This window comes from Hemibagrus wyckioides, linkage group LG17, assembly GCF_019097595.1.
Source record: "Hemibagrus wyckioides isolate EC202008001 linkage group LG17, SWU_Hwy_1.0, whole genome shotgun sequence".
NCBI lineage: Eukaryota > Metazoa > Chordata > Actinopteri > Siluriformes > Bagridae > Hemibagrus > Hemibagrus wyckioides.
In genome coordinates this window covers 24,698,600-24,722,908 of record NC_080726.1, presented here as the reverse complement: position 1 = coordinate 24,722,908, position 24,309 = coordinate 24,698,600, and the positions used below count along the sequence as shown (strand labels likewise).

Here is a 24,309-nt window from a genome sequence, read left to right as displayed (position 1 = left end):
ACCACCAAGTCTCCTTATCTTCCTTCCTCCTTCCAGATGACACACCCAGCACCTTTCTTCCTGTCTCCCTGATCACTTCTGCTGTAGTTTCCCAGTCATCTGGCAGCACTACCTGACCACCCAGAGCCTGCCTCAACTTCTGTCTAAATGCCTCACAACATTCCTCCTTTTTCAGCTTCCACCACTTGGTTTTCTCCATCTCTATCTTTGACCTCTTCTTCTTACAGACCATCAAAGTCATCCTACACACCACCATCCTATGCTGTCTGACTACACTCTCTCCCACTACCACTTTACAGTCACTAATCTCTTTCAGATTGCCTCTTCTACATAGGATGTAGTCTACCTGTGTGCTCCTACCTCCACTCTTGTAAGTCACTCTATGCTCCTCCCTCTTCTGAAAATAAGTGTTAACCACAGCCATGTCCATCCTCATAGCAAGGTACCATCTGTCCTTCATCACCTACATCACCTCCTCATCACCTGTGTTCCCCCTCACCAACATGTCCATTAAAATCTGCTCCTATCACCACTCTCTCACCCATGGGAATAGTCTCTATCACCTCATCTAATTCACTCCAGAATCTCTCTTTCTCCTCTAACTCCTACTCCAACAACCTACCTGTGGGCCATAACCACTAACAGCATTCAACATCACCCCTTCAACCTCCAGAACATTCCTCACAAACTCCTACTTCAGGACCACAACTACCCTATTTCTCTTACTATCCACACCATAATAACCATAATAGCTTGAAACCTGGTCTCATGTTCACACAGTATATCCACCTTCCTTCTCTCATCATATCAGCCAGCTCTCTACCTTTCCCTGTCATAGTACCAACATTGACAGTTCCTATTTTCAGTCATACACCCTTACCTTTCCTCTTCTCTCTGTCTACACACTTTCCTCCCTCCTCTACTACTTTGACCAACAGTAACCCAATTTCCACCGGCGCCCTGTAGGTCAATGGCGCAAACAGCGGTCATTGTTAACCCGGGCCTCTACCGATCCGATATGAAATTCAGATTACTGATGATTCGCATGATTAAATTTGGCAATGTTTTATGCCGGATGCCCTTCCTGATGCAACCCTCCGTATTTATCCAGGCTTGGGACTAGCACAGAAGTAACTGGACTGTGACCCCCATGGGTAGATTAGGCACAGTACATACTACTTATGCTCAGAAATGGTTATGTACTTAACACGCATCTTAATTTATGATGGAGACTGAAGTTAACAAGAACATTAACCTCAATGTCCGTTGTCATCTACTCACCCTCGTGTTCTAGCATGACTTGTTCAAGACAATCTTGGACAATGAAAGAATATTGACAACTGATAGCCTGTCAGTATTCACTTTTATTTTTTGGAGAAATTAATCTAAAGTGAATGATTTCTGTCTGCCAGTTCTTAATATTCTACCTTAAACAAGGAATGAGTTGGTTTACTTTTTGTCTCAGTTTCAGTCAGAGATGATGGCAGCAGTGGCTTGCGGAATGTGTTTGAAAGAATTGAAGTAGTGCTGGCTGCTCAAGGCCTTCAAGCAGGCGCTTCAGTAATGAAAGTGCTCTCTGGCGTTGCTTCCAGTAACAGGTGAAACAAACTGGTGATGACAGACTCTCAAGCACAACAGCTACATGCAACATTCAACTGTCATGTATTCAAAGGTTTGCTCATCAAATCATTATTTTTAACACAATCTGGTGCTTTGTATAAAAATGGTGACCTTTAACCATTTATTAAAGGTGCATACAGTAGTTCTTTGTATTGAGTCTAACATGGCAGTTGTTTTGGATTTGCCAAAATGACTGCCATTATGTATTAAGCATCATGTTAAAACAATAGCTCAGTTGCTGCTGCTATTACAGAAAGCAGCTGTTTGCTGTTTTTTGTTCCAAATTGCTATTACGTTTTTAGGTAAATTTGCAATGAGAGTGGGGGAAAACTGGAACTTTTAACCAGACAAAATGGGTAAGACAATTATTTATTGAGTCTCTCATTTCACAGGACTCTTCCAGTCTGATGCCGGAGCATTGTGGGATGCATAGTATGTGTGCTGCAATGGCATGAAACTTCTAGCCAGTGTCTTATATGTAGAGAAGAGTGCACCAGTGTCTATGAAGTCACAGGACTTTCTGATGCATTGTTCATTCTGAAAGACATTATTACATTATTTGACAAAACTCTGACCAAATGTGTTTCTCTGCTTTTTCTGTTATTTATGGTTCATGTTTATGTTTTGTGTTGAGATCCAGCACTGTTCATGGTATTGTTATTATATAGAAATATCTGGGTGCAGTTCAGTAAAGTGGTGTTCCACACATGCTCTTTGTCTCCCTGAAGAAAAGGGATCTCTTGCAATCACAATGTCTGGTTATTGAAGAACCTAGTTCTGCCTCATAAAGGTCAGCTGCCTCATTGGCATGTGGCAATAGTTCCTCAGAAACTTTCCTCAGACATCCACCCTCTGCCAGAACATTCAGATTGACAGTTCTTAATCAATGTTATTTAAAATTAACATGTGTTCTTTCAGTATATATATATTCAGTTAATTTGGTTTGTGGACTATGTGTAAACACTGTGAAATAGATTTTTCAATGCAGTACAAAAAATTATTCATAAACTTATAACCACAACTGTGCCTCTTTTAATAAGCACCTGCAGCTGAAATTTTCTTCACAATTTGCCTATATTATGCAAAGAGTAGAGACCACAGAGCAGTTGATAATAAACCGGTGTAGACACCCCACTGTAGCCTATTTATTACAAACACACACACGCATAACATTGTGTTTCATGGTATGGTTGTTGGATGGTCCTCAAAAGTCGGCCCACTCTGCCCTCACCCGCTCTTATCCCATTGCTGGTATGCTGTCATGAGCTTTCTGCCAAATGTTGGCCCTGTCTACTGGGACACGAAAAAGAATGTTTAAAGTAAAATAAGTCCGCTGCCACAGTCTGCTGCAGTACCGAAATTAGCTTCCAAAACAATGAAATATTGTCTTTACCCTTATGGCATTATTTATTGCCAGTTCTAAGTGGGAGTCCTCTTCTACATGTCCTATTCTTACAATGTTGTGCGGTGGTTTGTATCATATTAGAAATCATTTGTGCAAAATGCTCAAGAGTGGATTTTTCCCCAGGAAGTCTGCTAATTAGGCTTAGCTTCACTTCCAGGTTAGGTTAGTTGTTATAATGGAAATACTGTGCACTTCAGGACTTTCATCATGTTTGGTATGATGAGATTTTGATTACTTTTGATTAAACGAATACAGAAAAATGAACAAACAAGCCATTTTCTCTTTTTTGTGTGTGTTCAGAAACAATAGTGACGTTTTATTTTTTTTTTCTTTCAATATTAAATACAAAAAATGAATAAGGCATCGTAATTGGATGTTTGTTTTTCAATTTAGAATCAAAAATCGAATGAATGCAATGTACACAGACCTCCCCGAGCGTCCCCACCCCCCACACACACAATTTCAAAAGGAGCATTAAATGTGTTAGACACTGCCATTGGTGGTTAACCATTGTATATAGACCACACTTACATGAATAGCTAGCATTCTACCTGCTGGAGAGCTTTCTGGATTGCTCAAAGCAAATTTAACTGGTATAAATGGAATGTAGATGCAAAGTGTGCTGAATTTTTGACTTGAATACTGCAGGAGGAGATTATCTAAATATACTGCAAAAATAAAGAATGAGAAGGAAATGTATGTTAAAGTCAGCTTAATATGTGTTAGGAGCTTGTTTTCAGTAGGACAGTTTTATTTTGTTTGAGGGGGGCACGGTGGCTAGTATGTTTGCCTCACGCCTTCAGGGTTGGGGGTTTGATTCCCGCCTTTGCCATATGTTTGTGGAGTTTGCACATTCCCCCTGTACCTTGGGGGTTTCCTCCCCCAGTCCAACGACATGAACTGTAGGCTGATTGACATCTCTGAATTGTCTGTAGTGTCTGAATGGGTGGTGTATAATTGTGCCCTTCCACTAACTGTCATCCTGTTCAGGGTGTACCCTGTCTTGTGCTCCGAGGCTCCTGGGATAGGCTCCAGGTTCCCCACACACCCAGCAGGATAAGATGTAAAGAATAGATGAGTGGATGTTTTTGTTTGAATGATGCATATATGCATGACTAATGGTGGAGGGCTACCTTAATGACAGCACTATAGACTTTTAATGAGTTATTTTATATCACACATGACAAAATATGATCATTGTAAAATATAAGATGACAGTACAATACAAATAAAGTTCTAAATGACATAATTGTAATGATAAATCCTATTTAAAGCTTAGTTTTATGTTCATCCATATACAGTACCATTACCCCAAAATAGCATGCTGCTATTTAAAATCTACTCATGTTTCAGACTACAGAATACTCAAACCTCTCCTCACACTGTACTTTTCACATCAATCACTATGGAGTAGTGCACAAGCTCTGCATACTCCTGCCCTCTGGCCTTCTTGAGTTCTGGTGAGCGTGGGTCCTGCATCAGGGCAGCCAGAGATTCACGCTTCTTCCAGTCCTTTATGCACAACACATTTGTACTCATTAGTTGAAACTGTTATTGAAATTAAGCAACTGTAAATATCATTAAAAATGTTATTATACATACCTGCGATGAAGAGTGACTTTCTTCACTTTTTTTGCTAAACAGACAGAAAAAAGTCACTGTGAGAGCAGGTAACAAGACTTGTTATGATGTGATATGTTATGCCAGAATTTGACAGCTGTAATAGAGACTAGAAAGCCAGTGCATGGAAATCATCAAACATCATATGGTGCTTCGTTTAGCATTTCACCATACCTTATTTTGAATTCACATATACCTATTGTCAAAGAATGAATCTGTTTTTGCTGAACAAATAGTGTAGTCGTGGTTAATGTGGCATGTCTATATAACCACTATGTATCCTGTTTATGAAAAGCATGTCACGCAGGTCTAGGTGTACTACCTTGTTTCCTGTTATGCCTACATACCTACGTCTGAAAGATCGATAAAAAAAACTGCTGCTGTTCACCTATGTAGGTTGGAAAATGAGCAGCAACTCACCAGAATATGCAGAGTGTGACCATCAATATGAGGGTGATTGCAACAGCAGAGGACAAGCTGATCAGGATAAGTATCACTATGCATCAGAAAAAGAAAGCAAATTAAAAATGAGCAAAAATGAATCATTAAATATTCAAGACATTGAATAGGTCAGGTGAGTATAACCAGGCCCAGCATATAGACATTGTTATGGTTTATATGGCAGTATTGCCATCATAGGAAAAAGCAGTAAATACTCACTGCTCTGCATTTCCTGGCTGGTTACTTCCACCAGAATAGTGATTGTGGCATTGTGATTGTACCAGGATGCTCTGCATGTGTACAAACCAGCATCCCTCTCTGACACTTGCTGAGCAAAAACCAGGGCCATACCAACAGTGTGTGCAGAAAGTCCATTGGATCTAATGTGAGCCAAGAAGAAACATCAAACTTAAAAGGACAACCAGAGATATGCAACAGCTGTAGTATAGATGATAGATTGATATAGTCTTGATTGTTTTATTGACTAAGGAACATTTTGGCGACATACAGTTAGATAACTATCATAAAAGACTAGGGACAAATTATATTTCTCAAGTTGAAGCTCTTGAAATGCTGCACTGTAATGAGTACATGAACATTTTGTCACCCTGACTGATCATACCTGAAGCATTTGATATCACATGCTGATGCATTTCCATTAACTCTAAAAAGTATCCTCTGATTGGAAACATGTTCCTTTAATGCCACTCTGTATACATCAGCACGTTTCCCATGGCTCCCATGCAGTGGGATAGTTTTGTTCAAAACCACGATAGACGAGATAACTGCAAAATAAACACTAGATCAGAAAAGTGTATTTTTCAAATGATCGCTTATTTGAAAGTGCTCATTTTTACATTATAGCACAAAACTATACTTGGAATAATTTTAAGCATATTAAGAGGATTTGGAGGATAAATTGCACCAAATAATAATAATAATTATAATAACTATGACCAAAAGTATGAGGACCCCACAACAATTTTTGGTTCATCCCTAATAAAAGCTGGAAAACAAAATTGTCAAGAATGTCTTTGTATACTGTAGTATTAGTGAGGTCCACAGAGAGAGGGCTTACTAAGGCTGGTATGGACATACTTGAAGGTCCTGCACAGAGCTTTGACCTCAACCCGACTGAACACTACTGGGATGAATTGGAACTCAGATTGCATAACTGGCATCTCACCTGACATCAATTGACCTCACTAATGCTCTTGGGAATACAGGTGAACAAATCCCCATTACAATGTTCCAAAATCTAGAGTAAAGCCTTCTCATAAGAGTTACTACTGTTATAGCAGGAAATGGTTCTCCATGGTTTTGTAAAGTGATGTTCAGTACTCAAGTGTCCACATAACTTTGGCCATATATAGTATGTCTACTGAACAAGGCATTATATCAATAATAAAATATGCAATTTCAAAATTATATACTTACAGAAATTTGGGACATGTATGGTTCCTCTTTTGACTTCCCCGTACATATTATGGATCACACATGTCAAGAACTTTCCCTCATTTTGGCACAGTTCAAATTTATAAATGCTTGTAACTAGCACTTTACTGCCCTCTTTTGTGGCATTTACAGTTAAAGGTGTGGCTGTATTGGTATCAGAAATGACCCAGGAGATGTTGGGTATGGACCCATCACTTTCGTATTCACACACAGCAGCCCAGTGTGTGGTGTCTTTCTGTAAAGCAACTCTCACATAACTTCTGGGTGGTCCTAATGGAAAACAGATGAGAGTTTTTAATGAATGCAGTGCCAGTGATAGCTCAACAGGTGTTGTGAGTTCAGATCCCAAAATTTTAACTATAACCTGCTGTCAACTGTGGCCCCATTGGGGATAAAAATAAATGAATTAATAAATAATTTAAAAAAAGGTTAATTTATTTTAGACAGTAAACTGTCTTTAGGAACCTTACTGTAAATATTATTAAGCAACAATGGTTGCAGTGATTGCTGTAATAGTTTAGTATAATAGCAGGTCAGTACAATAGTGTAAAACATACCTATTAAAGGGATATGAATGCTCTTTTGTACCGGTTTCTCTAACCCGCCATGGTGCACCATACAAATTACGGTGCATCCTGCATAAGAATAAATCGAGAGCCGTGCCATGTTCCATACCACACTGTGCTCCTGCTGACTTCCAGACACAATATTTCCAGGCTCAAAGGCACTTCTGCAGTCTCTTGTGTCCCAAGTAATATTGGCACCAGGAGACACGTTGTCTGCCATGCATTTCACTTCTATATACTGAAGCCCATTCACCCAAGTTGTGTTGGTGAGGAGTGTCACATGGATGGGAGCTGTGAAGAATTAAACCCAATGTATTGAGTAATGCAGTAGTAAAGGTTCACATACTAGCAGCAGTTGCGAATTGTAAACATTTTGATCTGGTTAATTGCTGTTTGAAAAACCACAGACAAGAAGAACAATTTGCTTAACCACACCATCTATAGTTAGCTCTTGAGGCAAGCAACCAAAAAGCATTAAAAAACTTTTAAGCAAATGTGATCAATTAGACGAAGCACTGTTCCCTTTATTGTTGTTTCCCTCAGGTCTTGTTGAAGATCTAATGACACATTCATAGTGGGATTGGCAGCAGAAGCTGAACAATGAAACAATGAAAATAAATGCTGCGTCTTTCGTTTCTAATGCTCATACTTACATTTGGGGTAAAAGTAAGTTGTTAGAAAAAATACATAAGCGGTTATAGGTAAATCATACTCTTTATGCAGAGTGTGTGAGCTACACTCCACCCTAGAAAAGCTGCTGTGTCTGATACATTAAATTCTATTTTCAGATAAAAAAGCTTGTTGTTAGCATCGTTTAGCAAATTATTTTATACTGAAGAAGAGCTTCTGCCAAATGATTTACCACTATACAGTATATTTTAACTGAATTCGGCTTTATACCATCTGCATGTTGGAATGGCACAGTCATGTGGCTGACAAGGACACTGTCTTGCCTTCATTGTCATGTCTATTGCATTTTTTTGTACAATGGAATTATGAAATTTTGAGAAATTATAAATACTGCCTTATACCTGGTACTTGGACTCTAGGCTTCACTTCTATTTCAAACTGTAAAGAGGCTGTATGTCTGTAGTAGGAGGCTTGGCACTGGTATTGGCCTGCATGAATTGCCCCAACAGGACCTTTTATCATGAGATCACTGACAACCACATTCACATCCTTTGACAGAGGTTTACCATCCCTGAGAAGCAGAGTAACAAACATATTATCTCATGTTTCATCTCATCATCTTGTGTTTCTCAAGTGAGCATCACCTTGTTTTTCTCAAATATAAAATTATCAGTAGTCTGTACATTGATCCGCCATCTATCTAATCCATCACATCACTGTGCAATGTTTCTGCCATACTCTCAGTAAATGTCTGTACACATGGCTAAAACAATAAATCAGCATTCATAGGTATTAATCATTCTCACTTTGAGCAATTAATTGTATATCTTGGAACATTTCCCAACACTTCCATCCTGAATCTGATGTCACTGTCCTCCTCTTCTAATATGAACAAATCAGAAGTGTTGAAATGGTTCACATTAATACTGCTGTTTGTCAGATGAAGAGAGTTGAGATCTAGAAAATGAGAATAAATTTACATGCACGTTTCTTTACTGAATGAGTGTGACAGGATGTTTTACTCAATGTAGATAATCATACTGATACTTACAGTATGTTGGCAGTGTAACAGTTCTCTCAAAGGCAGAAAGATGCTGGTAACCAAAAATGCAGGTGACATTTTTACCCTCATGTCCATCTAATGGGAAACAGTGAGAACTAGAAACTGACTCAAATGTTGTGAGATTAGCAGAGCATGATGTGTCTGCAGATTCAGGTTGGATCCAGGTGATTGATGGATGAGGCCTCCCTCCTTTTGCTGTGCAGAGGACCTCAAAGAAGGCTTTTCCTTCTTTTTCGATCAGGGCCACTTCCATAGTTACATTTGGGGAAACTTCACAGGGAAAATGGGAAAAGTAAAAAGGGTCATTTGAAACATCTCACGAAACCCACAGAGTATAAAATGGTATAAAATTGTCAGTCTGAAAATTAAATAATCAGTGTTATCAGTTACGAAGTGAAAACTATTATTAATCTGCAAACATTTATGCATGTGATTTATGTAGAGCTGAGCAGCAGTTTGAGAGGAAGTGGAACAGCTGAGGTGAGTATTTATACTACACAGGAAACACATGCCATGCAGAAAGAGATCATCTGAAATATAATCAAATTAAGGTAAGAGACATGAGACAGACACACACTTACATACATTATACACACACTTTGAAAGAGCAAGAGACAAAGAAATAGAGAAAACTACACAAATGCACACATCTATCATTTTAATTCATATATTATCTGTAAATTGCATTTTATTACTCATATCACATATACATGTGGGATTAATAAGACATGTTTTCAAGCTGAAAGTGTAAATAGAAGTCTGACTATTACATAGTGAAGTGAAATTCTAATAATAACTTACCAAATGTTGGTAACTGTATAACAGTTGTGCTAGGTTCAGCCAAAGCTGGGTGCTGAATCACACAGGCAACACGACTCTCATTATTCATATGGATGGGGAAACGTAGCATGCTGAGAGTACTGAATGTGCCATTTGGAAATTCGGACATTGTGTTGTGGATGGAGAAAATGGCCTCACTAGGTGGTGACCCACGGATATCCCAGTGGAGACTTGCATTGGGCTTGGCACCGGAAGCTGAACAGAAGATGCTTTGGTAATGAGTTCCATTCAGAACTTCTTCCTCTGCATGGGTGCTCACACTGGGCCGAGCTTAAGAGGAAAAACACTGTATATCAGGCACATCAGATTGAGGAAGCTCAGGTTCTGTGTTAGGAGCTTGAATTGAAATCCCAAGACTGCATTACTGATTGGACTGTGAACAAAATACCTTTTACCTTTAATTAAATAAATAAATAAATAAATAAATAAATAAATAAATAAATAAATAAATAAATAAATAAATAAGACAACAGTTTAGTTTTAGTGGGCATCTGACCATCAGTCCCCTGTTATAATAACCTCCAGTAGATTTTAAAATGTGGCACTGGGGATTTGCCTATTCAGCCACAAGAGCATTAGAGAGTTGGGTGAGGAGGCCTGGGGATCAGTTGGATTTTCAATTGATCCCAAAGGTGATCAGTGGGGTTGAGGTGCAGGCCACTCAAAAGCTCTTTTACTACTTACTTTGCACAAGTCTTTATGGGCCTCATTTTGTCTGCACTCAGTTATCCGATTAGCCAATCATGTGGCATAAAATCATGCAGATGCAGATCAAGACCTTCAGTTAATGTTCTCTCACATCATTCTATGTAAATTCTAGAGATCATCATTTATGTCACATAAACATTTGATCAAGATAAACATGATAAACATGCTTATGTTTCATAGCACATATCATAACTCATGTCCTTTTACACCCAGATGCCACCCATCACATTTCAGGTAAACATGCTGGGAGAAGAATTATTCATAAGACTTATAATCAACAATTATCACAGTATTCAGATCATCTGTAATCCTGGGTCCAGATGGCTATGGAATCTTCTGAATTTGAAAACATGATCAATTGCACTAGGTGAAAGCCTGCAACATACATTACTTTGTCTTATCTAACACACAGCTTGGTACACATATACATACCTAGGATTTTAAGGAACAGTCTATCCATTATTTCGTCTTCATCTGCGCTGAACACACATGAGTACTCTCCCTCTAGGTCTAAGCTGTTTAAATTCACTTTCACAGTAAGATTGGTTTTTGATGCTGGACTGGAGAAGCTGTCTTTGTTTGTGAATGGTTTGCCACTTTTGAATCCTGCCACCATCTTTGCTCTTTGTTTTCTTAAATCCAGGTGCTTCCAGGAGGAATCAGTGATATCTTGTGTGCCAGAGTACAAACACTGCAGGTGCACATCCTCTCCTAACACTCCTGTTACAGCATGGTCTATAATGATGGCTATTGAAAGGATGAGAAAATCACACATCTATGAGAATGGTCACATGAGTGCATGGCACATACACAAGGCCTGCATGATGTTGGAGCACTATGGCACTTTCTGTGTTTATTTCCAGAATGAACACACATACATCTCACATGTATACTCACACACCATTCTCTCAGGACAATTAAGATAAGTGTCTAGCTGGAGATTACAGAGATTTTAAGAGATGCTTAAACAGCATTTAAACATCAAGTGATACAATTCATGAAATTTTTTTTATTGTTTGTGAAGTCTTATAAGTTCATAGACCTTTTTCATTTCTAAAATCACTAGTCATTCTATGCTACTACTTTTCTGTTTTAGGCATTTGTTAGGGAAACCACCATTATATCTAAGTGACACATAAGATCTCTCTTACTGAATCAGTGAACAATATGTTCACAGCATGGAGTCATGTGACATTGAGGTATAAAATCATGATGGTGTGGTTTGCAGCTGAGGCATTCATACACATTGCAGCAAACCACAGATTTTTACCTGTCCCGCTGAGGATGGCAGCTTAGCATGGGCACGCTTATGACTTATTCACCTTACTAACAAAATTCAATTCAGATGAAATGAACTAAAGTGCAACAATGAAGTTGAAATTTCCCAATTAGGTCAACAAAGGTCAGCAGGTTATTTATATACTGCCAATACTAATACTAATTAAAAGATCCACCATTTTCCATGTTTGAATAGAATAAATCAAGGACAGGGAGGAAAAGCTACTAACAATCAGTGCAATAAACTGTCACAGGATAGTCTTGAGGATAATTGCTTCACATGATTAAGTTTCACATTAATAAATATAATGCTGTCATTACACAAAGAGACATAAACCAGTCACAGTTACTATCAAAACCCCCAACACTGATTATGTTGTAGCACCAGTAAACACTAAAGTTATCAGAAGGTGCAATTTGTTTTCAGTGGTTCAGTTTTAAACATCTCAGATTAGGTAGAAGTCCTGACAACCTTGAGTGAAGGTGTCATGTAATGCAAAGATAAGGGAACTACAGAAACCGGTATAAATACCAGAATAAATAGGAAAAGCCTCCTGAAAGTGAAAATTGCTCTGATTTAAAAATGAGTACTAAATAGTAAATTACACCTAATCTTCAGTTGATTAAATTAAATTAAATTGAAACTTAAATTACCTTAGATATAACTAGGTATTATTATTATTATTATTATTATTATTATTATTATTATTATTATTATTATTATTATTATTATTATTATTATTATTATTAGTAGTAGTAGTAGTAGTAGTAGTAGTAGTATTATAAGATGCACTAATAAAAAATGATTAATTACACTCATGGTTTGATTGTAAAAGTTAATCTAGATCTGACAGTAAAATCCTGAAACACTTAGCTCAAACTTTAACAATACACTAAAAAGAACTCATTAGATAAAGTATGTCTTAAAAAAAGCTATTTTGACTTACCTTGATTTTCCAAGCTCTGGGTGAAATTAAGGAGAAGTCCAAATGCCACAAATATTGGCAAAAACATGTTCAAGATCTTTAATGAGATAAATGTGTTGCAAGATGCTTCATGAAGTAGGTATGAAGTGTCTGTGAGAGGAGGTCAGAGTCAACTATTAGAAATTGTGTGTGTGTGTGAGTGTGTGTGTGTGTGTTTTAGTAACCCCAAACCCCAAGGCAGTCCCACATAGCTTGTACTGTCTAACCATCTGCTTTTTTTTTTAAACCTCCTTTTACTCATTTATTGCACAATTCACATATAAGGTATATCAGATATAATATCACAAAAATTGTTCAGGAACCTGAAGTCATTCATAATAATGATATTTTTATTCCTTATCATAAAGTGAGCATCAGCAGAAAGTGCACAGTGGAGTTAGCTAAGCTTACATTGCTCTGAATTCCACACCATGACATTTACTTAATGCATCTTAATCAGTAAGTGCTGAGTCATTGGATGATAGAGCTTAAGTTTGAGGTTTACAACGACATCCTGATACAGTCAATGAAAAACGAGAAAAGGGTTTCCGTCTACGAGACTTCTGAGGGTTCTCAGTTTCTCACTTTAAGTAATCAAGGTGTCCGAATGTGCTGTGAGAAATATGATTCAGCAGTGACAATGTAACTGATTTAACGAACAATGTTAAAAGTTTCCTAAATGATTATATTTGTGAGTTAAATGTTTTTGTCAGATTTGAAAGCCATAGCACTAAGGAACATACATCTGTGTCACTTAAAAGCACAAATGTAACAATAGACATATAGACACATATACATGTATTCATCATTGTTAATTACACTCCCACAGGTATGCAGAACCCCCCCCACACACACACACATTCACACGTGCACACAGACAGACACACAAACACACACATTCACACATGCGCACACACACACAGACACACGCATGCACACACATTCACACATGAGCACAGACACATTCACACACACACACAGACACACACATTCACATGCATGCACACACACATTCACACTCATGCACACACACATTCACACGCATGCACACACACATGCGCACACACACACACATGCACACACACATTCACACACATGCACACACATTCACACGCATGTACACACACATTCACACGTGCGCACAGACACACTCATGCACACACACATTCACACGCATGCACACACACATTCACACATGCGCACACACACACACATGCACACACACATTCACACACACACACACACACGAAACCCACAGTCTGTCAGTTGCTAAAGTAAACAGGAAGATCATGAGCCAGGGTCTAACCTCAGGCTTGTTCCTGTTGTGCCAAATCTGATATCCTTATTATGGTGGCCAAGAAGTGCAAAATAAAATAACAAATTGTTCTAACACAATAACAAATCTGAAAACAAAATAAATCCAAAAACAGAATAACAAGTCCAAAAACAAAATGAATCCAGAAACAAAATGAATCCAAAAACAAAATGAATCCAAAAACAAAATAACAAATCAGAGAACAGTGTAAATAATCTACAAACACAAGGATGAATCAGACAAACTGGAAAAGTTCGGTATAGTGTGTGAACGGAATTCTTCCCTCTGATTGGATGAGACATCTGTCACTCAGGATCTACAGGATGTAGAAAATTGGTATGTTTGGAAGACCAAACTATTCCAGATTAAAAGATGTAAGGAGCGCTATAAGAGCAGAGCTGTGTTCATACACACACCAATCCACTTTCACTTTAACATGCAGGAGACCATGTGTAGGCCTGAACTTCAGGGTGAAATGATGCTGAGATTTCTTCATTCTGTACAACATATTACAATCTCACATTAAGCAGAGAACAAACCCAGGTCATCTGTGTTCAAGACTGGATCTCAACCCACTGTTCTATCATAGAACATAATAATAATAATAATAATAATAATAATAATAATAATAATAATAATAATAATCTGACTCACTATGAGACTGGCATAGAAATAGTTTCATTCACTCTTCGTAAGTGAGATCTCTTTAAATCTTTACATAAATGCTCATGTAATCATTTATATTTGTTTCAGAGGTGATGAAGTTGGATGCAAAAGGCAAAGGTCAGGTAAACTGTATACAGACTAGACTAGGACAAATACTAGAGCAAAGTATCAAACAGAGCCACAACTGGAAATGCACAGATTTGATCAAAGACTAAAATCATCAGTAGAACAGACTAGGAGCAAGACTTCACAAAGAGAGTCATCATTTTAAAGGCGTTATATTTAAATATATTCATATATATTTCTTTACAGGTAACTGGATACCAGTCCTGTGAACTTGATGACAAAGTTTTCAGTGTGACTAGTCAATGTCTAACTTACAGTCATCTTATTTTATTAGTGAAAACATGGTACACATGATTTAAGACAACTCTGTGTTGCTCACAAAATAGTAGACAAGCCCAAACCCACAGACATTATGAGGTGACAAGTATATAACTGATGGACTATTTGCAGGTATTCAAGGTAGAGTCTAAGCCAAGGAATTGACATATCATTCTCTCCAGAAAAGAAGCACTCAGGAGTCTGCTGTCATCTCAACCAGGAGTTCAGATTAACAAAAGATCTGCATCACAATGTTTTATTCATTGACATACCATATATTATTCAAGAATGGCTGTGACTAGGTAAAAAATGTTGCCATGGTGCCATGGATCCACGAAGTGAGCACAGACACATTGTGGCACAGAAGAAATTTCCCAATACCACTCAGAATGACCATGCACACGCACTGATGAGTGTAACAGACACACAGTAGTACATAGCAAGTGGGGGACAACAGCTCTGTCACAAGAAAAAACCAATGGACAAAAGAATTAGAACAGCAAAATATTAAGTGAGAAAATAAATGTCATTCAAATAAACTCCTTTACATTTTTCATGCAAACACATTTGCTCATGCAGAAACATCAAACCACAGAAAGTGTAAATGTAAATTGCAGTTTAATACTGCCATCTATGGACAAGAGGAATTCACTGGCAATAGCAGCATTTAATGGTTAGAAGAAACTGTAAACACTGCAGGGTGGCTGCTGGCAAACTCAAAGAATAACCACAATCAGCACAATCTGTAATTATGCAAAAGAAATTCTGCTTACAGAACATTGCACTACGCTGCTGCAAAATGTCCAGTCAAGTCATTTACATTATTGATTTACAGCTAATAACTCTAAATTTAGCTGTAATGGTCAGAGAGGGCATACTGTGCAAGTGAAATTCACACATTCTGGAAAATCACTAAAAGTATTTAGAGCTGAAAATACCAGCAACACTAAAGAGATATTTTTGTCAAGAATTAACACACAACCCACAAAACAGCCTCAGATAAGGCCTTTGCCTTCTAAATGTATTAATGAGCACAAGAATTATGTAATCATTTACACAATTGTGAACCCATTCGCTTTACCATTACCATTTTTTCTCTTAGTAGAGCACAGGTCTCCCACAATGCTTCTCTATCACACTGTATTATGCAAACATCAGATGTTTATCAGCTCCTTTGTCATTATTTATATAACAATTATTATATGAATCATTTATATATGAAAAAGTCTTTCACTTAATGCTCAGAGTGTTCCTGCATGACCTGACACAAGGAAAAAGAGCACCATACTCTCATTCATTATTCATCATTCATTCATTCATTCATTCATTCAATTCATTCAATTCATTCATTCAATTCATTCATGCATTCATTCATTCATTCATTCAATTCAATTCAATTCAATTCAATTCAATTCATTCATTCATTCATTCATTCATTCATTCATTCAATTCATTCATTCAATTCATTTCATTTCAATTCATTTCATTTCATTTCATTTCAATTCATTCATTCATTCATTCATTCATTCATTCATTCATTCAATTCAATTCAATTCAATTCATTCATTCATTCATTCATTCATTCATTCATTCATTCAATTCATTCATGCATTCATGCATTCATGCATTCATTCATTCAATTCAATTCAATTCAATTCAATTCAATTCATTCATTCATTCATTCATTCATTCATTCATTCAATTCATTCATTCAATTCATTCATGCATTCATGCATGCATTCATTCATTCATTCAATTCATTCATTCATTCATTCATTCATTCATTCATTCATTCATTCATTCATTCATTCATTCAATTCATTCATTCATTCATTCATTCATTCATTCATTCATTTTTTGTCTGAAAACTTTATCCTATCTGGATTGCTGTGGAGCCTGCACTTATCCCAGAAATGCTGTCCACAATGCAGAAAAACAGGTATGAGATGCCATGTATAAATACATTCACACACTCATTCACAGGATTAAACTGGTCACCTTGTGCACTTCTGTGGAAATGTTAACCCTGACATTCAAACCTTGTTTGAAGGACCATATTTTGAGTAAAAAAATGGCTTAACTGAAGCCAGACATGAGGGTATTATTTCATTCTTCTGTGCTTCTCGTTTCTCTACAAGCAGACAGAATAAAAGTGTGCCTTGGATCCCCAGGGCCACAGGGATACATATTCACAATCAGGTCAGCAGTCAGTGGTGATTTTAATAAACTTGTCAAGCATCCAGACAGACCAAAAGATCCAGACCGGATTGAATGATTTAATTTTATCAAAAATGTGTAGGACCCTACAAATCACTGTAATATAGAAGCAGTGTCATGCTGATCAACTGTTCATTTATGTTCTTTATTCACTAATGGGATGTAAATGTTTTGTCCAAGAAAATGAATGATACAGGATACAAATAAAAGACTAGTGAAGTCTATCACTTATTGTCAAATCATTACAGTGTGATGGATTAACCATTTACATTTGCAGACCACAGTTTGTATAATGTTATGTGAATCATGTCTACTGTATTTCAGCCAAATATGGTGCACTTATAGATACCTTAATACCCAAAAGCATCTGGTTAAATTAATAATTTGCAACAGTAGTGTCATGCACTGTGTGCTTTACCCTCAGAAACTTTGTCATGCTTAAACAAGAAACACACTACACTGTCTAACATGATTATGATTTTTCCCCAGACTTTTCATGCAGGACTAAGGTTATAATGCATCATGATAGGTTATTTTCTGTTCTTGTCTCCAAAACTACCCAATGTTTAGCCTCTGAATTATGTATTGGCAGAAAGAGGAAATGTCTAAAAAATGGTGCTCATAGGCTCAGTGGCACCTCTAGTACTAGAACTGGGTCTAGAACTGGATCATCCTTCCTTCAGACCAATGAGATTAACAGACTCTTACTCCTAAATATCAGTGCAGGCAGTACAGACAAATTCTAGTGCAGCATGAACCTTGTAATGGGACTTTTTGCTGTCTGCTGTTAATAGCTTTAAAAGAATGGCTGTTCTCCTTCAGCAGGCTCATAAGCAATACATTAGCTTTGGCACCAGCACTAGTGAACCTCAGCTTCTTCTGAGCCATTGTGCAATGCTTTAACAATAGTAAAGGATTTCAATATGCCATGAATAAGAATGCTACAAATAAATGATGCTTTATAGATGCCACAGGGAATCTTAATCAAATGAACATGGTTTTCAGTCTGTCTTGACAAAAGGGTAAGGACATGATTGTTTAGAATAGGACGTAGTTTTCCTTCACTAAAAAAAAACTAAAAAGGAGAGAACTACTTTTGGCAAGAAAAAAAAATCCTTATTCAAAAAGTGAGCAACTGAATACACACACCTCTTCCTGCCTGGACTGTGACAGTATAAATGAAGAGTTCAGTATTATTAAGTACTATAACCACTTACTTTACTTCATTCAGAGTACATTTCAATTTAATCAATTAACACAGTGATACCTGAACTTTGATATTAGAATGGTATTTGAAAGAACCAAACAATTAAGTCACCACATTGCATTAGTCCAACTCATTTTAGCTTAGCTTTTTTAAGTCTTTATATTATCCACCTGTTCATGAGTATCAACACAAAAACAGGTGAGAAAAACACACCACAGTTATTGTCACAACATTGCTGCCATTGGAAAGACAATACTGCTCACAGGTGGTGGGGCCACATGCAGAAAAAATCAGCATAACTCAGTGTGGATCCCTGACACACCACACACTTCAATCATCTGTGTCATTTGAGCTCAAGAGAGATGATGTCTCATGGCAGCAAAATACCAAATGTGGCAATATTTTGAACATTCTGGGGTGTGAGCAAAAGCCTAACAATATACTGTATTTGGAGTGTATCAAACTAACTAGGAATGTTTATGAAGTCTGTAAATTGCGCTTAACCATCATGTTCAGGGATCTCAAATAATATAATGTCATATATATATATATATATATATATATATATATATATATATATATATATATATATATATATATATATATATATATATATATATATATATATATATATAATTTTCCAGGTGTACCGTGATGGGGATTAGGGTATGTGACCATTCCAGGGACAGGGTTTTGGTGAGGCTCTTGATTAGTCCAGGATGGTTTCAGGTAATCTGACCACCTCAGCTGTTGGAGAGTCTGGTAGTGGTAGCAAGAATGTTTAGGTACTTTCTGTGGAACAGCAGGGTGAGAGGGATCAGAGGGGTCATCCAGAGTGCTGGTGGTCTTGTGGATGCAGCACTTGTGGTAGGAGGTGTTACTGGTGTGTACAAAGACGCTGATGATCTCTTCATCTGTTCTTACAATCCAACTAGTTCACTAGTTTAGTGTTGTACTCACCAGACAATAAATTAAATTTCATCCTCACTTGTATAAACCACATTTCCCTATACAGTTTACACTCAGATGCTAACTAGAGTTGAAAATGATGATGAGTTTAATGATGTGCATATATATATATATATAAAATAAAATAAGGATAAAATAGTTTAATAATTTAATTTAATAATTTATTCTTTAATAATTTATTTTTATTTATATTCATTTATTTATTTATTTTGACTCCTTTCTCTGTTTATCTTCTTTTGTAAAGGTGCTTTGAGACAATGTCCATTGTAAAAGGGGCTATACAAATAAATTGAATTGAAATTGAATTGAATATTCAAGTTAACACCATCAACACCATTTGACTTCACTGAATACACCTTTTAGATCTGAATTTCTGTAAATCCTCTTTGTGAGTATGTCTGTTGTTAAAAATGCTGTATAAATATGTTTTGTGTATTTGGCTTTGTTAAGTCTTAGCCAGATCTCTGGTACAGTCTGCTGGTACAGGTATTGTCTCTGGTACAGTTTTTGAAACCCTTTCAAAGGGAACACCAGAATCTAAAGCAAGAACATTAGAAGAGGCAAAGGGAGAATATTTCCAGTCCAGTGTGATGCCAGCAACCCTGCTTCTTCATTCTTAAAGATGCCTCTCCTTTCAAGTCCAAGACTGTAAATGGAGCCTTTCCTCTCCAGCCTGAGGCCAGTGATGCAGCCTCTCCTCCTGAGTTTTGAGAGGATGTCAGCTTGGCTTCATAATTTTCTGTCTATGCAAAGGATGTCATCATTAATACATCTCCTGATTCCAGTCTAATGTCAGTCTTTACCCAACCTTCAAAGAGGATGTTCTTCAAGGCCTGAAAAGGGTTCAGAACCCCCTTTTGACTGTTGCCACACATCATAATGTTTTAAGGGGAAAGGGGCAAACTCTAATGTTTTGTTCTAAATTTACCCTAATTTTCTTGTATCCATATTACATATAACCATTGTTTTGGTCGTGTCTTTGCCCCTCTTTCAACACTGGTCTTTTAAATATTGTGCATACAGTACCTCTTCTGAGTTTAGCCTTTAAATATAAATTAAAAAGAATATGTGTTATTCTACTCTTGTTGTCCTTTGTCTCATTGCAATGTCTTGTCAACTGTAATGATTCATTTCTGAACATTGTATCCCTGTTTATATATCTTCAAGTTCAGAGTTTCATATCTTGATCCTCACTTGTTCTACTATATATATTATTTGCTATACCTCACATAATCCTGCCTGCTTGTTGACCTATGCTATGGATTAGGTCTATGATGCATGTTACAACTGCAAGCAGGAATGGCAGTCACCTACAATTATCTTGTAGGCAATTAACTTGGCAAAAAAAAAGTAAGGTTTAAAATTTTTACGTGAATGTCTACAGAAATGTAATATTGCAAGGCTGCTTTAGCTCTAATATTTTTATACTGTGTGTATTATTACTGTTAATTTACAAATACATGTAAGAGTCTGAACTTTTAGGCTTTTATTTTGAAGCAGGTTTGCATGTAAGTATTGATGTGAACCTGGACAACAGTAAGTCCAATTATAGTCATGATTCACTGCACCAGCTCTCTGCTCTCTGTGAGTGTGCATTCTGGTGATTTATGAGGAGCTTTCTAATACCCACTTCCTGTTGTTTCTGCCTTATTCACCAACTCCACTACAGTGCTTATACTACATTCGAGGTGAAGATCCAACTAGTAATGGGGAATTACTAGTTGGATCTTCACCTTTACAACTGGTAAAAACCACCCAAATTGGCCCCTCACCTACAGTACCAGTTCCTTCCCTGTTTATAAAGTGATGATTAAACAATATGGCTGTACACAGTGTAAAGCACCCATTCTCTAACACTGACCATAATGGTAGTTTGAGAGAAGGTCATAACATAAACATTAAAGTTCTCATTGAGATCTCTCTCTCTCTCTCTCTCTCTCTCTCTCTCTCTCTCTCTCTCTCGCTCTTTCTCTCTCTCTCTCTCTCTCTCTCTCCTTCTTTGAGCATTTAATTATGGCGCTCATGGAGCTCAAGCACTTCCTCAGTTCTGCTGTGTCAGCCCTGGCCTTTGATGTGTGCTCCCTGTTGTTCAGCTTATGTTCATTACCTAACAATTGTTTTGATCTTCTACCTCTTTTTTGTCTCATAATAGAACATGAGACCAGAAGGAGCTTACCGTGTGGCATTTTTCTTTTAAATTGAAGCAACTGAAACTAAATAGGAGTTCTGATCTAGGGCCAGAGAAAACATGAACTAAACTCATGTGTCTCCAAACCGAGAATATGAGAGTGCATGCCTGCAGCAGAGTTGCGACTGCTTAGCAAGATACATACATATGGATAAAATAGTAACTTTAATTGAAACTGTATATATTTTTTCCTTCTCTGTTTTTATACTTCTGTAAAGCTGCTTTGAGACTATGTCCAATTGTTAAAAGCGCTATACAAATAAACTGAATTGAATTGACATACACCAGCCAACGTGTTCGGTGTAAGTAATGGGTCTGTAATCAATTAAGCCTCAAATGGGAGTTGCGTCCACAAAACACAATTGCTGATGGGTTCAGTAAGACAAAAAAGCATTCGACAGGCAACAAATTAGCTCTAACAGTAAGCCCAAAAATATCTTTTGCACCTTGGTACATAAATATATTTAGTCTGAGGCTGCATAAGCAGGTGAGTGACAAATTAGGCAAACTGTAATTTCAGCTATGAGTTACATGTGCACTGGACATCACAGTCACCAGAGTAGTGAGAGTAAGACAGGGGATGCTGTAAAAAGAAATCACATTAATTTCAGGTTTATTGGTATAATACAGTTCTTTCTCTTTTGATTGAAAAACTTTTCACGTACCTGTGTTTTTCTCCTTATAACGTGTACACACAAAATAAAAAGTTTTGCGTATTACAAGGCTCTGTTCTAAGGCCTTGTTTCTTATATATTCCCCCTCTGGGTACAATTATTCATACACATTGCATTAGCTTCCACTGCAACACTGACAACACACAGCTGTGCGATTCTGCCAGATGACAGTTTAATAAAGTTGATGAATGTGTAAATGATATTAGACAAAGGACTAATGTGTAAAGGGCCCTTGATGGCTGTTCAGTTGCATTATTCATACTTAATCAAGCTTGAGTTAGTCCAGAATACAGCAGCCTCCTTAAGAGTCCTTAATAGAGCCATGTAATTTTGGAAATTAATGCTCAATTATTTGAACCCTACATTGTCTAAACTTACTCTCAATAAAAATACTGCACTAATTATAAAATACTACTAATGACCTGAATGGTCTCAAGCAAAAGCTTAAACAACATAGAGCACCACTATAGAATAGTTTGACGAGGGCAGTGGTAACTTAGTGGATGTGGTAGGGCCGTTCGTTCAATCGTTAAGCTACTAATCAAAGGTTATAAGTTCAAATCCTTGGACCACCAAGCTGCCACTGATGAGCCCTTGAGCATGGCCCTTAACCCTTAAGGGTTCAGCTGTAGAAATGAGATAAATGTAAGGTTGCTCGGATAAGGATGTAAAATGATGAGTACTCAGACACAGCTTCATTCTTTAAGTCTAAGTTGAAAACCAGGCATTGCTGAACTTTTTTCACAATGTGATCATACTAGACATTTATTATCATTTCAACACATTTAAAATTATTTGACATTTATAGTGTAATAATCAAAATTCCAATCCCTGCAATTACCTAGAAGAGGATAAGTCTCTTTTGACATCATTAGGGAACTAGATCCAAATTCCTGGAAAAATTGATTTGTGACATTGCCTCCTGCGTAAAGTGTTATCCAGATAAAATTGTACTTAGTTAAATTTTACTGAAACATTGATAAGGGTACTCAGATTAACAGGTATATATTGATAGTGATCATTTTCTCATTTAACCTATAAATGGCAAAATCATTCAAGAACTCCCTGAGCCGTGTGTCCTGACAGCAGGGGAAGTGGGTGTGATCTGTCAATATAAAGAAGAAAAGCAGAGTCAGTTGGTGTGTATAGTAGACCAGTGCTGATGAAACAGATTTGTATTTAGTGCTTAGGATGTAGAGTTTCTCTCTCTCTCTCTCTCTCTCTCTCTCTCAATGACAGAAGAGGTACTGATTAGTACAAAATTTAGAGTCACATGGGGTGACTAACATGTAGACACAGGTATGATAAGTGACCTCACAAATTGTGTTTGGTTTATAGTCTTTTGGTTGTTACTGAATTGACCTGTTACTTTGAGGTGACTGGTAACCCTTGTTGCGTATAGTTGCTTATGCTAGTTGTTTAGAATCTGCCTTCTCATCTATTATCCCTAATGATCTGCTAGCTTTAGGGAATGCCATTTTTTTCACATTGTAAAACACATCCTAAATATATTATATACTCCCTTCACCTTTAAAATTCTAGAACTGGTCATCTTACTGTATGTTGAAAGCCAGTGGCGGGCCGTGCATTTCACACCTAGGCCTTCACTGGTTTCCTTCCTGAATTAATCCACCTCTATATCATCATTATGACGCCACCATGGGCGTCGCTAGGCCATTTTCTACTCCGCCCCCCTAAAATTCTGCAATTCTCCATAAACTGTACACAAATTGGTGATCTCCTCAGTCCCCTTTAAATTTCATATTAAAACGCCAGCAGACTTCGGGTCTTCCATCTTTCAGCGCGTTCTTCAATCCGCAGACTGCAGCGTCACAGAGCGAGGATCAGAGGACAAGTGTGTGCGTGTGTGTGTGATCAGGAAGACTCATATTTGGCTTATTTGGCGTATTTGTGCAATACAGCGGAATAATGCAATAAGTTTACCATCCTACCCTGTTAGTCAAACCTTTATTTTATTTCATTTATTTATTTATTTTTTACAATTATACCCTCATTGCCCCCCTTAAATGAAAATTCTAGAACCGCCCCTGGACGCCACGGCAATAGACACTAATCAACTGTTAAATAACAAAGTAAA

General features: G+C 37.2%; 1 protein-coding gene across 1 annotated transcript; it reads right to left on the bottom strand.

Moving 5' to 3' along the window:
* Positions 1 to 3,333: 3,333 nt before the first annotated feature.
* si:ch211-149e23.4 (uncharacterized) lies at positions 3,334 to 12,810 on the bottom strand. Its single transcript, XM_058412943.1, has 13 exons — positions 12,574 to 12,810; positions 10,781 to 11,095; positions 9,602 to 9,910; positions 8,789 to 9,070; positions 8,544 to 8,694; positions 8,139 to 8,308; positions 7,099 to 7,398; positions 6,524 to 6,811; positions 5,709 to 5,871; positions 5,306 to 5,466; positions 5,066 to 5,141; positions 4,628 to 4,661; positions 3,334 to 4,537 (listed from the first exon to the last, which is right to left on the bottom strand). The coding sequence occupies exons 1-13, from the start codon at positions 12,638 to 12,640 to the stop codon at positions 4,403 to 4,405; spliced, it is 2,451 nt and encodes an 816-aa protein (XP_058268926.1). The 5' UTR covers positions 12,641 to 12,810; the 3' UTR covers positions 3,334 to 4,402.
* Between the last annotated feature and the right edge of the window lie 11,499 nt (positions 12,811 to 24,309).

Coding starts and splice junctions, on each gene's coding strand:
- si:ch211-149e23.4 (XM_058412943.1), bottom strand. CDS start 12,640: ATGTTTTTGCCAATATTTGTGGCATTTGGACTTCTCCTTAATTTCACC. Junction 8,309..8,543: donor TATACAATTAATTGCTCAAA/GTGAGAATGATT, acceptor TCTGCTTCTCAG/GGATGGTAAACCTCTGTCAA. Junction 5,142..5,305: donor CAGCCAGGAAATGCAGAGCA/GTGAGTATTTAC, acceptor TCTGATGCATAG/TGATACTTATCCTGATCAGC.